This window comes from Carcharodon carcharias, chromosome 20 (assembly GCF_017639515.1).
Source record: "Carcharodon carcharias isolate sCarCar2 chromosome 20, sCarCar2.pri, whole genome shotgun sequence".
In the NCBI taxonomy this organism is placed as follows: domain Eukaryota; kingdom Metazoa; phylum Chordata; class Chondrichthyes; order Lamniformes; family Lamnidae; genus Carcharodon; species Carcharodon carcharias.
This window is the reverse complement of record NC_054486.1, coordinates 17,599,434-17,615,191: the sequence shown is the minus strand read 5'-3', so window position 1 is coordinate 17,615,191 and position 15,758 is coordinate 17,599,434. Positions and strand designations below refer to the sequence as shown.

Below are 15,758 nucleotides of genomic sequence, written 5' to 3'. Positions count from 1 at the left end.
CATCTTTGACCAAACTTTTAAGCTACGTCCTAATGTCTCCTTCTTTGTCTTGGTATCAATGGTCTGATTAAGTTCCTGTGAAGTACCTTGGGAAATTTTAGTAAATTAAAGGCACTACATAGATGCAAGTTGTTGTTGTTGTGGGTCCAAATAGCATCATTAATTAATGTTATCCTGAGCACAAAATTATACCCTTGAAGGTTCTTTAAGTTAAGATTAATTGTTTTTGTGTGATTGCATATCATGGAACCATACTTGCATATCATCAGCACACTTCAATACCAGCAGGCTTGATTATGATAACAAAATGTCCTTCTAAAGTTTTGCAAGTGTCTGGAGCTGTGCATTTTGCATGAATAATGAAAATTTATAGACAAGGTCAAACTGAAAGACAGCACTCCATTCTAACTATTACACAGGGAAAGCAGTGAGGAACTTGTAACATTAGATCATGCAGGTTGTAGGGTATTATGCTCTTATACATCATAGAATCCTTTGTGGATGACAACTGTTTATTAAAACTCACAGCAAAACAGAAATGAACTGAAAGTTTAACCATTTAGAAATATTTAATTGGATCAGGAATTATGTACAGGAAGTGCTGTGATAACCTGGTAGATGGGACTTGATATATGCTTTCATAGAGGGAGTTGCAGATACTCGGGATTGTTAAAGTGTGTATGTATGTATAATGCATTCTTATTTAAATGTAAAGTTAGGTTAATTTTCTTTTAAGGTTTTTCCCCTGTACCATACATCTACGGGAAGCAGTAGGATCAGCTCCTCCCACCACCCGCCCGCAACCCCCACACACCCCAAGACCACCCACTACCCCGGCCTCTAATCTGGGCTGTTCTAGTGGATTCCCGCATCCAGATAACATTTGAAGAAATCAATTGTTGACTCTGGGGACAAAGCTATGATGCATGGCGCCTTGAGATAGTGACAGGGATAAGATGAGAGTGCCCTGTCAGCACACTTATATACAAACTCCGCCAAAAGCAGTGCTTGGTACACCACCAGAGATGACCAGGAAAGTCCTGTCCAACATTTAGCACAGGGATTAAAGCGAGAGGGCAGACCACTAAACTTATCTGTTTCTTCTAGCTTAGTACTGGATCAAGTGAATAGTAACATCTTTTAGAATAGGAAAGGCAGCAGTCTTGAAGACAATGGGGAAACGAGAGCACCGGAATCATCTTGGTGGTAATGAGGATGGTAATTGTGTTGGGAAAGGTTGTATATGGAGTTTTTAGAAAATATATGAAAGATAGCTCGAGTGGGACTAGATGTGCTTCATTAAGAGATCTATGACTGGAGATTTTGATGCATCAATATTCCCTCTTATAAACCTCCACTGTTCTAAGTAGCAACAGCCTAACAGCTCCTGTGCTTTATTGCTTTGTGATAGGAGAAATATAAGCACAAAATCATTTTGACCCATTGTGCCTGTAGTACAGTGCTAGCCCTGGCACCAAAGCCATTTAATCTCGCTTTCTCATTCTTTCTCTGTACTATTTCATATTCTTCATCAAGTACTTATCTAGCTCCTTCTTAAACATTGTAATTACACTGTAATAGCCACTGGGAGTAACATATTCAAAATTCTAATCATCAAAGTATCATACAGCACAGAAGGAGGCCATTCAGCCCACTATGCCTGTGCTGGCTCTCTGAAAATGCAACAAATTAGTCCCACCCCTTTACTCTTGCCCCATAGAGCTACGATTGTGTTTTTCCTCATTATGTATACATCCACTTACCTTTTGAAAGGTACAGTTGAATCTGCTTCCACCACTCTTTCAGGCAGTCCATTTCAGAGCATAACAACATAGTGAATAATATGGCCACTGGATATTTTGCCAATCACCTTAAATCTGTGTCCTCTGGTATTCAATTCTTCTGTTAGTGGAAACAATTTCTCCCCACAATTCCATTAAAATTCCTCCTAAATTTGAGCTGCTTTATTAACTCTCCTTAAGCTCTTATGTTCCAAGGAGAACTATCCCAGGTACTCTAGTCTAATTTAAATAACTGAATTTCTCCATCCCCTGGTACCATTCTGGTAAATCTCCTCTGCGTCCTTCCCAAGACCTTGACTTGTTTTCTAGAGTGTGGTTCCCAGGACTTTTTTTTATTCTTTCATGTGATGTGGGCATCACTGGCAAGTCCATTCCCAACTGCCCGTGAGCCACCATCTTGAACCACTGCAGTCCATCTGCTAGCAGTTTGGTACAACTGTGTGGCTTGCCAGACCATCTTAGAGGGCATTTAAGAGTCAACCACATTGCAGTGGGTCTGGAGTCACATGTAGGCCAGACCAGGTAAGGACAGCAGATTTCTTTCCCTAAAGGACATTAGTGAACCAGATGGGTTTTTACAACAATCAAGGACAGCTTCATGGCAACCATTACTGAGACTAGCTTTTAAATTCAGGTTTATTAATTAATTTAATTTAAATTCCACCAGCTGGTATGTTGGGATTTGAACCCATGTCCCCAAAGTATTAGCTTGGGCCTCAGAATAAGTAGCCCAGTGACATTACCACTGAACCACCAACCCCCAGCTAAGGACAAGGTCTGACCAGTGATATATGAAGGTTTATCATAACATTCTTTTTGCCTCTATTAATAAACTCAAGGATTCTTTATGTTTTATTAACAGCCTTATTGACGCCCTATTACCTTCAAAGTTTTCTTTATTTGAAACCCCAGGTCTCTCTGTTTTGGCACACCATTAAAATGTTGTCATTTAGTTTATATTGCCTCTCCTCATTCCTCCTTCCAAAATGCATCACTTCACAATTCAATCCATTGAATAAAAATATTTATTTCGATCTCCACCTTTCAGTTTATAGTACTGATCTCAAATCCTTGGTTAGAAAGGCATCCCGATTGAGGAAAAGTAGTGTGGGAAATTTTATACCTGGATTCCAATCTCGTCTATCTCCAGTTTGAACTAGCATAATGTGAAACAGCTGTTCTTGCTCTTGTTTAGAGGAGTGCATGTACCTCATCTTCACCAACCCTTCCTCTGCTGCAGCCTGGCTGAGAGGTCATGAAGCTTATCGCACACGCGCTGCTAGATGGCATGAGCGGCAGGCCTTACTGGATCTCCCCAAAGTCACGGAGATGTGAGGCAAGACATCTAAATCTATTCTATCGGATCGGCTGATTGCAAGAGTGCCTTTGGCTTTCAGGATGCATTTCAATATAGTTCACACAGAATAATTCAACAAAGGAGAATGCTGCTTTCAACTCAGCCTCTTTCCAAATGTGTATTTCATGCAGGGATGATGTCACTCTGGGTTATGTAATGCATAGCACCAAAACAAGTACAGAGGAGGAGACCAAATGTACTAGCATTAGAATCCATTGACTACATCGTTCATTTAGTTATGAATTACACAATGAACAAGCCACTATTCACAGTCTGACTTATTCCAAACTATGATCTTCGAGGAAAAGTTCAGCATTGTAAATCAGAATGAAATGAGACGACGAACAGTGAGGAGGAAGCACAACAGGAGTAAAGAATCTAAGAATGTAAATGAAGATCTCAAGGTGGATTTAAAACCTTTTGGCTTGAAACTTTTGTGTGGCAGCATTATACAAACATGACATTTTGTTGTCTGCTATTTTAAGGCAGCAAGTAAACCATTTAAAATAAACTGATCTGTTACTAATAGCACAATTTCCAAGCCAGTGTATACTCATGAATCACCTTATGAGATTAGTCATGAGAATATAGGGCTATCCCTAAATAAATTACAATCTTGGCATTTTAGGTTATACCATCATCAAAAACATTTTGTTTAATGTACGTATATTACAGTCACATCTATACCTGTGGGAATACTGCATTGTATCAGGCAATGGAAATGGTTTCAAGAGTCAATTAGTTATCTGGAGGGAGAAGGGATTGATTATCATGGTGACAAATAATGGGAGTGGGCTTGTTCAAGGGCAAAAAAAGAGATTCTTATTGGACCTGATGGTTATTCCAGTTCCTAAAGATTGGAATTTTTTTTCAACTGGCCTTCTTTGATCTATCCTTTATTTTGTTCTCAGCTTCTGACCTATAGAAGCCTGGCTTGTGGAAGCTGATCACAGAATACCACTGACAGCTGCTGTTAAGTCCATTGCCTAGGCCAGGGGCTGACAACCTTAACAACAAGAAGAGGCATTCTTTAGATTTAGTCAAAAACGCAATATCTTCAGAGTCGCAATGGTGTTACTCCAATGCCAATACTAATGAAAAGCAAGACACAGACAGGAGACAGGCATTTTATATTGGCATAAATATGACGATGGTTGCAAAAAGCAGGAAAAAAAAGTAACTTTTACTTTAATGCGATTTCTGCTGTTGGGTTTCTTCGGACAGGTTGAAAAACATGTTCAATTGACCAAGGCCGGGAGCTGCACATGAGTCCTTAACGAGCTGGATACGACTCCAGAACCTTAACGAGCCGGATACAATTCCAGAACCTTAATGAGCCGGATACGATTCCAGAAGCTAAATGAGCTGGATACGACTCTGGAACCTTAATGAGCTGTATACGACTCCGGAACCATGTGTTACCGACCTCCAACCTTGGCCTTGTCACCATCTCAGTTTAAGAAGGAAGAAAAATATCAGTGTATGACAGAAGACTGGACTGTCTTACTCTCCACTGAATCAGAATGAGCATGGCAGCAGCAAATGGTGCACTGCTCTCTTCTCTAAAGGAGGTAGATCCTGATGAACATCACTGGACGCTTTCCAAATCTATTATCATTAATTTCTTTCTTCTAATCTTGTGAGTGTTACCAAGAAATGGGAGGGTACATTTTTCAAGCTTACGTGCCAATGGTGGAACCCCTTGCATGACAAACACAATCAGAAAATTTGCGGCAGTGTGATTTTCCAATCCAACCGCATGCCATCTTTCACTGGCAGCATGAGATCTCAGAAGGTCCCTCCTGTATTCTCAAGGTCATGCTCATGATAATTCCCATGTGAAAGCCACTTCTAAAGAATACAAACTCTAGTCTTGTAAAACTAAAGTCACTTTGCTGCCATAACTTGCATCTCCAAAACAGATCTCCATGTACATTCATGCAGAATGGGTTAAAAAGGAATGACATTAGAAAAACCAAGGAAAATTCTGCTTACCCTGTGCCAACAAGAGCGCTGTGGAGAAAGAGAAGGAAAAGAGAGAAAGGATCAAATCTCAGTTACAATTATTAGCAGCCTTCCATTTTTGCTTGGAACAGATTAGGTAACTGCAGCTGGCAATGACTCTCAGCTCCTTTCATTTTTTTCATTTCTCTGGCTTGAAATATTTGACATCATTCAGTTTTTATTGCTGCAACTTTTGCAGACTATCAAAGTATATTTTATTAGCACACCCCAAATAGCACCTTAAGGATATGGAACAGTAAGAAATATATTCATTTACTCTTAATGAGCAAATAAATAATTTTATTCAAAATAAATATATTTTGCGCCATTATGCAAAATTAGGTTATATCCTGATCAAGGCATAAAGCAGAGGGCATTTATTTTACACCTGGACTGGTTAAAAAATTTGCGGCAGTGTGATTTTCCAATCCAACTGCACCCCATCTTCCACTGGCAGCATGAGATCTCAGAAGGTCCCTCCTGTATTCTCAAGGTCACGCTGATCACTGAATGTGTCCGTGGTTACTTTGAGATAGTTTTTATGACGTATTTCAACTGCCCAATCCAAATTCTTTTGGGTTTAGGGGGTTGGGGGGGAATGGTTTCCCACTCTACATTTATATAGCACCTTTAGTTAAAAAGCCCCAAGGTGCTTCTCAGGAACATAATCAGACAAAAACTTACACTGAGCCAAAGAAGGAGATATTAGGACAATTAACTAAAAGCTTGGCCAAAGAAGTAGGTTTAAAGTGTGTCTTACAGGATGAGAGAAACTTGGTGCCTAGAGCCTTGCATGGATGAAGGTGCATGACTGCCAATGGTAGAGCGAAGATGTGGGGATGATACAGAAGACGCCAGAGTTGGAGGAATGCAAAGCTCTCAGAAGGTTGTAGGGCTGGGTGAGGTTACAGAAAATTGGCGAGGGTGGGGGTGAAGAGGATAAATCCATGGAGGGATTTGAACACGAGGATGAGTACTTTAAATTCAAGGCCTTGGTGGACAGGGAGCCAATGTAGGTCAATGCCCAGAGGCATAAAGGGTGAATGGGACTTGGTGCAAGTTAGGATACAGGGAGCATGTTTTGGCTAATCCAAGTTCACAGTCACTGTACTTGAAAGTCATTGAATCCATTGAGCACAATGTGATACAGAGCTGTATCAAAATGCAAGTTGTGAAATTGGGGCCAATTGGGAACAGGGTCACATGTGTTATAATATGCCTAGATCAGGATTATCTGCATACTGAGGACGAAGGAGAAAGGTCATCCTGCATGCTGGAATTTTGGACACAAATTTCAATTGGATCAAATGAACATTAGTGGAATCTGAATTTCTAACAGTGCACTTTATGAATCTCATGTTCCAGAATACTACACCAAATCCAAGGTCCTGTTCCATATCGAATAACACAATTCTGCATAGTCTTCTTAATATTGCTTATTTCACTAGGAATTGCTTTTTTGTAGCAACCGCTTGCTGTACACAGGGATTAGGTAATGAGCCAAAAAGAAAACAATGTGGAGTCAACAGTATCCATTCAATTCAATGTGCACAGGCCGGATTTCTAACAATCCAAAATAAAATAAATGCAACAGGAGTTTGACTAACAACACAGTGTAAAATGGCTAGGCAGTTCCTGCACTCCTTCTCCAGGGTAATTTTATTCTCCATTTTGGTTATTATTTAACTCCTTTGGCCACATTTTTTTAAAAAAGGGAGAAAGCAACAAAATAAAGTGTTTCAAACCCTTTTCTTTATCGTGCGATAACAGTTTGATTAAAATAAATGCTACGACCTGTATTAAGTTAATCATCATCTGAATAACTTTGATTGACTGTTCAGTGACAAGGTAACCTGGAGAGCGGGAGTATGCTGATTGGGCAATTCAGGCTTGCAAATCCAATTAGCTGGAATCAAAATGATCTAATTGGGTCCTTCAATTTAAAGGGAAGCCACTCTACAAATTTAATATGCTACAAAGTATATGGCATGTGAGAATAGAAAAGACTAAGTGGTCCGTCAAATCCACTCCATTTAAAATATTTGAAGGATGGTCATACAATCTTGAAACATTAACTCTGTTTCTCTCTCCACAGATGCTGTCAGACCTGCTGAGTTGCTCCAGCATTTTCTTGTTTTTGTTCCATTTAAAATATACTTGCCTACAATTAAAACTCCAGTAAACTTGAAGCAACTCAGATAGGTACATTTAACTCAGTTAAATCGCTCAGGGGTAAAATGTCTGCAGGGTCAATGTGATCTCCTGGACTGCCTAAGGGGTTTAGTGAGGGAATTTTCTAGATTTCCACCATTTTTTTGTCGTGTGTTTTTTTTTTTGCCTCTCCCAGGCGACTGGATGCCAGGGAGGAGAAGTATAGGAAGTGTCAAGTCATGATCCTTCAGTCATTGTGAGTGTGTTATAGGCTAGACTGAACTCTTCCTGCTTGTCCATATGTAACTTTCCTCAGTTAAGTGGCTAATGTTTCAGTTCTGTTTTTAAGAACAGAAAATGCTGTAAATGTGCACCAAGCAGAGAAAGGAGAGCTCAATGCTGAGGTGTGGACAGTCCAACTGAGCCACCTTTTCCTTTTCTGGACAAGACTCCAAAGGGCCTGCATCTGAAACATTAATCTGTCTTTTCTTGTTTCCAATGCTAATGGGCCTGCTGTGTAGCTCCAACGTGTTCCCTTCATACTTCGGCTCCTAGTATTAGCAGTGTTTAATCTTATCATGTTACTTTTGCTGTTTCTCACTTATTTCTGTCTACCACTGCTGGTCACGTGACTCTTGTGATCAACGGGGTGAGCAAATGGTCTGTTTCAAGCCTTTGGTTTATATATGCCTGTTGAGTCAGCGGCTGTGAGGTGAGGAGCAGCAGCCATCTTATGACTACCTTTCCTCTCATTCCCCTTTCCTGAGCGAGGAGGTGCCTGCCCTCGTCACAAAAGTACAGTTGAAAGCAAGATCTCAGCAGATCAGGGGTTAGGGATTTGCTAGGAATCAAATACCTGCTGTGACATTCCACAACTTGTATTCGTTTATACATACACCAGCTATTAGCATGTAACAAACCAATAGTAATTATAAATCACAGAATGGAAAAATCAAGTTTGGAAGTGCAATTTAAGTAGCTACATGAAGCTGAATAAAATCTGAAATAAAATCTGAATTAAATTGGAATAAAGTGGTTCTCTTTGGAAAGAGGATGTGATAAATCTGAATATAATTGTTCTTTTTGGAAAGAGGATGTGCTGACTTGCTCATGAGCTGCTCTTGGCATGGAGTGGCTCAGCTGTTTATCATGACTTAACCCAAGGAAGAAGCTGCAGCAAACCAAACTTCTGGCCCAACACTGCATGCACTCAGAACTCCAGATCACATTCAAGAGAATAAATGCACAAAAGGCACATTGGATGGACTTTTTCAGGAATTAATGGTGCTCAGGTCTTGGCTTATAAGATTCCAACCTCTCGAGTGTGTTACTTTCTCCCATTCTAAATGCTGTCAAAAGTGAACCAAGTTGCAGTGCTTGTACTGAATACTTTTGACACTGCTTTTTAATTTTTGCAATATGCATAAACAGCATTGCATATCAAAGGTTAGTGACTCCTTCATCTCAGTTTTTTTTTTAAATTATGTAACCTTTGTATTGCCAGAGCAACTGAGAGATGCAGAGCTTCCGGGAAGGTGAAAGGATCTGGGGGAGGGGAAACACTGTGCAAACTGCATTTTTTACGCGGTTACTGAATCCGGTTTGTGTAGATCACGAGAATGATACTGTTGCTCCATCAAACCTGCAGGGCCTCCACTTTCTTGGTAATTTCTGCCAGGGTGAGTCTCAGAGCTTTTCTGGCATGCTTCTTTAACCAAATCAAGATACAACACATTCTTGTCATTCAACAGGCAGGACAGCAACAGAACAGGAGAGCAAACAAATGTGAAGAGGTGCACACAACTGATGACAGCACTGTCACAAGCAAAAATGAAAATGTATTTAAAGAGACAGCATCCCCTTCATGATTATTATTCAGCGTTACATCAGCTGAAAAACAACACCTGACTGAACCCTGGACTAGAAAGTTACAGCTTCTTATTTACCGAGGTGGGGCAGGAAAGGAAAATTATTTGAAATTTGAAAGCCACCAATTGAAATTGTTTAAATAGCTCATTTAGTATGTTAATCTTTTAAAAAGTAAACTGCATTTGATTAGACAAAATATTGTATGGGAGTTTAATATTGTTGAGTGCTTTATTAAACAGCCACAAATATTCATTGGAAATTATTAATAATTTCAATAGTGAATTCTGCCCTGTTGTAAGACACAAAGAACTGGAATAAAATGTGTTCATTCAAAACTGGGTTCTGGCTGCCTGGTTTCTATTTTCAAACTTTCAAGACAACCCACACACTATGCTAACCCAGCAATGCTAGTGTGGGGTGGAGTCAAAATTAATGATCACTGATGGCTCCTTAGACAGCATCTTCCAAGCCCACGACCACTACTATTTGTTTTACTCATTCATGGCATGTAGGCATCGCTGGCTAGGCCTGCGTTTATTGCCCTTCCCTAATTGCCTTTGAGAAGGTGGTGGTGAGCTGCCATCTTGAACCACTGCAGTCCCTGTGGTGTAAGTACACCTACAGTGCTGTTAGGGAAGGAGTTCCAGGATTTTGACCCAGCAACATTAAAGGAACAGCGATATATTTCCAAGTCAGGATGGTGCGTGGCTTGGAGGGGAACTTCCAGGTGGTGGTGTTCATCTGCTGCCCTTGTCCTTCTAGGTGGTAGCGGTCGTGTGTTTGGAAGGTGCTGTCTAAGGAGCCTTGGTGAATTCCCTCAGTGCATCTTGTAAATGGTACATACTACTGTCACTATGCATCAATGGTGGAGGGAGTGAATGTTTATAGATGAGATGCTAATCAAGTGGGTTGCTTTGTCCTGGATGGTGTCTAGCTTCTTGAGTGTTGTGGGAGCTGCACTCATCCAGGCAAGTGGAGAGAATTCCATTGCGCACCTGACTTATGCCTTGTAGATGGTGGACAGGCTTTGGGGAATCAGGAGGTGAGTTACTCGCTGCAAGATTTCTAACCTCTGACCTACTCTTGTTGCCACAGTATTTACATGGTTAGTCTAGTTCAGTTTCTGGTCAATGGTAACCCCCAGGATATTGATAGTGGGGGGATTCAGCCATGGGATTGCCATTGAATGTCAAGGGGCAACAGTTTGATCCTCTCTTGTTGGAGATGGTCATTGCCTGACACTTGTGTGGTGCCAATGTAACTTGCCACTTGTCAGCCCAAGCCTGGATATTGTCCAGGTCTTGCTGCATTTGGACATGGACTGCTTCAGTATCTGGGGAGTTGCAAATAGTGCTGAACAATGTGCAATCATTAGCGAACATCCACACTTCTGACTTTATGATGGAAGGAAGATCATTGTGAAGCAGCTGAAGGTGGTTGGGCTGAGGACAGTACCCTGAGGAACTCCTGCGGTGATGTGTCCTGGAGCTGAGATGACTGACCTCCAAAAACCACAACCATTTTCCTTTGTGCTAGGTATGACCCAACCAGTGGAGAGTTTTCCCTCTGATTCCTATTGACTCCAGTTTTGCTGGGGCTCCTTGTTGCCACATTCGGTCAAATGCTGCCTTGATGTCAAGGGCAGTCACTCTCACCTCACCTCTGGAGTTCAGCTCTTTTGTCCATGTTTGAACCAAGGCTGTAATGAGGTCAGGAGCTGAGTGGCCTTGGCAGAACCCAAACTGAGTGTCAGTGAGCAGGTTATTGCTAAGCAAGTGCTACTTGATAGCATTTTTGATGACCCCTTTCATCACCTTACTGATGACAGTGGAGTGATAGGGTGGTAATTGGCCAGGTTGGATTTGTCCTGTTTTTTGTGTACAGGGCATACTTGGGCAATTTTCCACATAGCCGGGTAGAAGCCAATGTTGTAGCTGTACTGGAACAGCTTGGCTAGGGGCGCAGCAAGTTCTGGAGCATGAGTCTTTAGTACTATTGCCAGAATATTGTCAGGGCCCATAGCCTTTTGTAGTATCCAGTGCCTTCAGCCGTTTCTTGATATCGAGTAGAGTGAATGAAATTGGCTGAAGACTGGCATCTGTGCTGCTGGGGACTCTGGAGGAGGCTGAGATGGATCATCCAGTTGTTATCTCTGGCTGAAGATTGTTGCAAATGCTTCAGCCTTATCTTTTGCACTGATGTGCTGGGCTTCCTCATCATGGAGGATTGAAGTATTTGTGGAGCCTCCTCCTTCTCCAGTGTGATGTTTAATTGTCCACCACCATTCACAACTGTGGCTATCTAGAAGGACAAGGGCAGTAGACACATGGGAAAACCACCACCTAGAAGTTCCCCTCCAAGCCACTCACCATCCTGACTTAGAAACATATCGCCATTCCTTCACTGTTGCTGGGTTAAAATCCTGGAACTCCCTCCCTAACAGCACTGTGGGTGTACCTACACCACATGGACTGCATCGGTTCAAGAAGACAGCTCACCACCACCTTCTCAAGGACAATTAGGAGTGGGCAACAAATGCTGGCCTAGCCCACATCCCATGAATGAATTATTAAAAAGTCAAATACTGTGTGCAACCTGATCTTTTAATCCAGGCATAAGTAAGTTGTCTTTGAAGAAGTGGAGAAGTAACTGAAAAGATGCGGTGTGAGGCAGGACCACTCATTGTGATGAGTCATTCATGGCCATTGTCATGTTTTTCAAACGGTTTTGAATCAAACATGTGCCACTATACTGAGACCCTCACATTACACTGTGACCTCACACACTATAATGTTAACCCTCGTAGCTATTCTGTGACCCTTCATAAATATTCTGTGAGCCCCCTCACACACTGTGACCCCTCATAACTATTCTGTGACCTCTCACACTATTCTGTGCCCCCTCACACTACATTGTGACCTCTTGAACTATTCTGTGACCCCTCACACTGTACTGTGAACCCTTGCACTATTCTGTGACCCTTTGCACTGTATTGTGACCCCTTACAGTATTCTGTAACCCCTTGCACTATTCTGTGACCCCTCACACTATACTGTGACCCTCCCCCACACTCTACTGTGACCCTTCACACTATTGTGACCCCTCACACTATTCTGTGACCCTTCACATATTCTATGACCCCTCGCACTATACTGTGACCCCCATCCTATCCTGTGGCCCCTCACACTATTCTGTGACCCCTCACACTATATAGTGACCCTCACACTATAGAGTGACCCTCACACTATTCTGTGACCCTTTACTCTATGCTGTGACACCTAGCACTTTCTGGTACCCCTCACACTATTTCATGACCCCTCACACTATACTGTGACTCCTTGCTCTATACTGTAATCTCTTGCTAGGCTCAATAGCTCCAAACCAATTCTGCTCAACAGATATTATTAGTCAAGGCTATTTTGACAAATTTGGTTAAAATTTTGAATTCTTTTGCATGCTTTACTGTTTTTGACTGATCATTGCTGTTAATCTTGGGTTAAGCCTCTCGTTCCCAAAGTTCTTGACAGCCTCACACCACAGTAGCAAGCTATAAACATCAAAGGAACAGAGGGAAATCATTCAGATTTGCCACTTAGCATTGCTGCTCTTTTACAAGTGTCCCTTTGTGTGGATTAGACAAGCCAAGATCAGGCCCTGTTGTAATGGCACTTGAGCCTCTCTTGGGGAGGCTGCTTACCCTGACATGGGTCAGAGCCTGGAATCACAGGATCGTACAGCATGAAAGAATTGTTTAGCCAGGATCTGAATGATCACAGCTTGAAGTCTCTGGGTAACAATACTTAAGGATCCATCATAATGAATGGCCTATAACACTCCCACCGGTACATTCAGCTCTCCACTTCTTTGAAGGCAATTTCATTACTTCTGCATTAAAAGATCAGATTGCATGGAATATTTTCCTTATTCTGTGATTAGTAATGTGTTCCTTGCCTGGTCAGTCTTGACGGGAGAGCACAGTATGAGCATGTCAGTGCTGCCTCTTTGAAAGAGCAATCCAATGACTCCCACTTCACCTGCTCTTTCCCCATTGCCCTGTAAATTTTACCCTTCAAATATTCAAGTATCCAATTTTCTTTTGAAAGCCAATATCCATCGCCCTTTCAGGTTGGACATTCCAGATTGCAACTAACCACCGTGTAGAAACATTTTTCTGGGTCTTCTCTCTGGTTCCTTTGCCAATTACCTTAAAATCTGCCAGGGTTAACAGTTTCACCCTATCTACCTGATCAAATCTCCTCTTAATTTTGGACCACTCAATTAATTGCCCCATCATCTTCTCTGCTCTAGAGAGAACAATCCCAGTTCCTCGAGCCTCTCCACACAAGAGACAGAATGGAAGGAATGCGAGACGAGGTAGGGGAAAATGGAACAAAAAACTACTACTGTCACGATGAGCGCAGTCACTTAAAGTTGGGTTATTTTCTTGTTATTCATTCATGGGATGCGAGTGTCACTGGCAAGGCCAGTATTCATTACCTTGAAACTATGCAAGTAGTTGCAGTCAGTTTAAGAAAAAAAATGGATGTGGTTGCTGCGAGGTCCCTGGGATTCTATTGGAGTTAACCCCCTTTCTCAATCCCATTGAACACTGATTGAGAAAACAGCTTGAAGCACATCCCTAACTGCTCAAATAGAGGGGATGCTGTCTCCTCAGTGATGGACATGTACGGCTGACTGGCTGGAAAGCATCTCACAAAGATGCTGATCTTAAATTTTCTTTAAAAAAAGTAATGACGAATAAAAGAGCAACAGAATTAAGCTGATCACAGGAAAATGGAGACATGTGCATTGCCTCAGGACCTCTGGAGTTTGGCTTACAGGAATAAGGAAGAGGCCTCATGCCCTTGTGGCAATGAGGCAATAAGTACAAATAATAGACCAGGCTGAGGCAATACAGTGCACACTGTCTTGGAGAGAAACAAAAAAAGCACCAGGCGTAGATGACCGAAACAGGGTGAGAGCGGGAATACAGGAGGAAAAATAATAGATTTTCTCAAAAAGCCGTTACGTCTCAGGATCTCACACCTGATATTCCTCGTTTCATCCATTTCGGTTCACCAAGCACAATGAAGAAATGTTCTTGCTTTTCGTATTCCTCATCATCATTTATTTTAACGCTTATGGCTTTCCTGTAAGGATATAAGAAAGAAAATGTACAATGGGTTGCTACAAAACCACTGCAGTCGCACATGCGATTTTTTTTTTGTTTTTGTAAACTTGCTTGACGGTTAGTGGGAGGCGGCCTGCAGCACACCCAGATTGGTGTCACATGTTACCACTTTCTTGGTTTATTAGTAGAACATATTAAAGCTAAATTTAGGCCTTCCCCATTCATCCCTCCACACTGCACCATCCCCTCCCCGCCCCCGTCCCTCCCCCGCCCCCAACTCCTAATTACATCAAGTGCTGGTAAAGGAATGACAAAGTTCCAGTCATATAACCTGCCAAACCCTTCAAGCATCCAACTCTGAGTAGCTTTATTCTGAAGCCAACTTAAATCACAACTCAAGCCGATGGGGAAAGCAAAAAAAAAAAGTCCCCACCCAGGACGCAAAAACAGCTCGGACCAGAACTCTTATTTCCCAGTTTATGCTGGTGATCTACTTTAAGGTATACAAAACCAGTTCGGACCAGTTCTTACTGTTTTTTACTGTTTTTTTTCCTTTTCGACAGTTTTTATTTGGACGTCCTTGTCACTGCATTCCTGCCTGGTGAATACCTGGTTCAGTCAGTCAAGGCAGGTGAAGAAGGTGCTTCTAACGTGTTAAGCGTGGTTGTTACTGCACAGTCTAAAGGTAATGCGGGGACTGGCCTAGGTTTTTTGAAAGGGAAGGGTTTTAAAAAAAATTTTCATGGGATGTGGGCCTCAGTATCGAGTTCAGCCTTTGTTGCCCATGCTTCATCATGTTTGAACTGAGAGGCTTGCTAGGCCATTTCAGAGGGCAGTTAAGAGTCAACCACATTGCTGTGGATCTGGAGTCACATGTAGGCCAGACCAGGTAAGGATGGCAGATTTCCTTCCCTCAAGGGGATTAGTGAACCAGATGGATTTTCACTACAATCAATAAAAGTTGAAATATGGCTATCTTCCAGATTTATTAATTTGAATTTAAACCCACCAGCTGCCATGGTGGGATGTGAATCCCTGTCTTCAGAGCGTGGCCTGAGCCTCTGAATTCCTAATTCAGTGACATTACCACTAAACCACCATAAATGAGACATTTAATGCCAGCACACTTGCCCTGGTACGTTTATACTGGCCAGTCAAATTGCAGTCTGAATTCAACCATATCTCAGAGTTTCAGTGTCAGCTCATGTGATCAGCTTGCTAGACCACTGCATAGATCTGTTAAAAGTCAACCACTTTGTATGGGGCTGGAGTCACATCCAGGCCAGATTGGGTCACGTATTCTTCCCAAAGTTAGTGAACCAGCAAGGTTTAACAGAGTCTTCATTTTTAAAACTGAATTCCAATTCTCAAACTTTCACGATGAGATTTGAATTCAATATCCTCTGGATTATTAGTCCAGGTTTACAACTGCACTGTGTTATCA

At 41.8% G+C, this 15,758-nt stretch overlaps 1 protein-coding gene across 6 annotated transcripts in view; it reads right to left on the bottom strand.

Moving 5' to 3' along the window:
* Window positions 1-15,758, bottom strand: part of slc8a3 (solute carrier family 8 member 3) — a 508,557-nt gene that overhangs the window by 139,872 nt on the left and 352,927 nt on the right. For 2 of the 6 annotated variants that reach the window (XM_041214564.1, XM_041214565.1), the window contains exons 2-3: window positions 14,230-14,333; window positions 5,155-5,172 (exon numbers count right to left, since the gene is read on the bottom strand). The exons of 1 other annotated variant lie outside the window; for it this stretch is intronic. In XM_041214564.1, the coding sequence (XP_041070498.1) occupies window positions 5,155-5,172; window positions 14,230-14,333 (122 nt within the window). The remainder of the gene's footprint in view (window positions 1-5,154; window positions 5,173-14,229; window positions 14,334-15,758) is intronic. 3 more of the 6 variants (XM_041214567.1, XM_041214566.1, XM_041214562.1) reach the window with 2 other exon arrangements.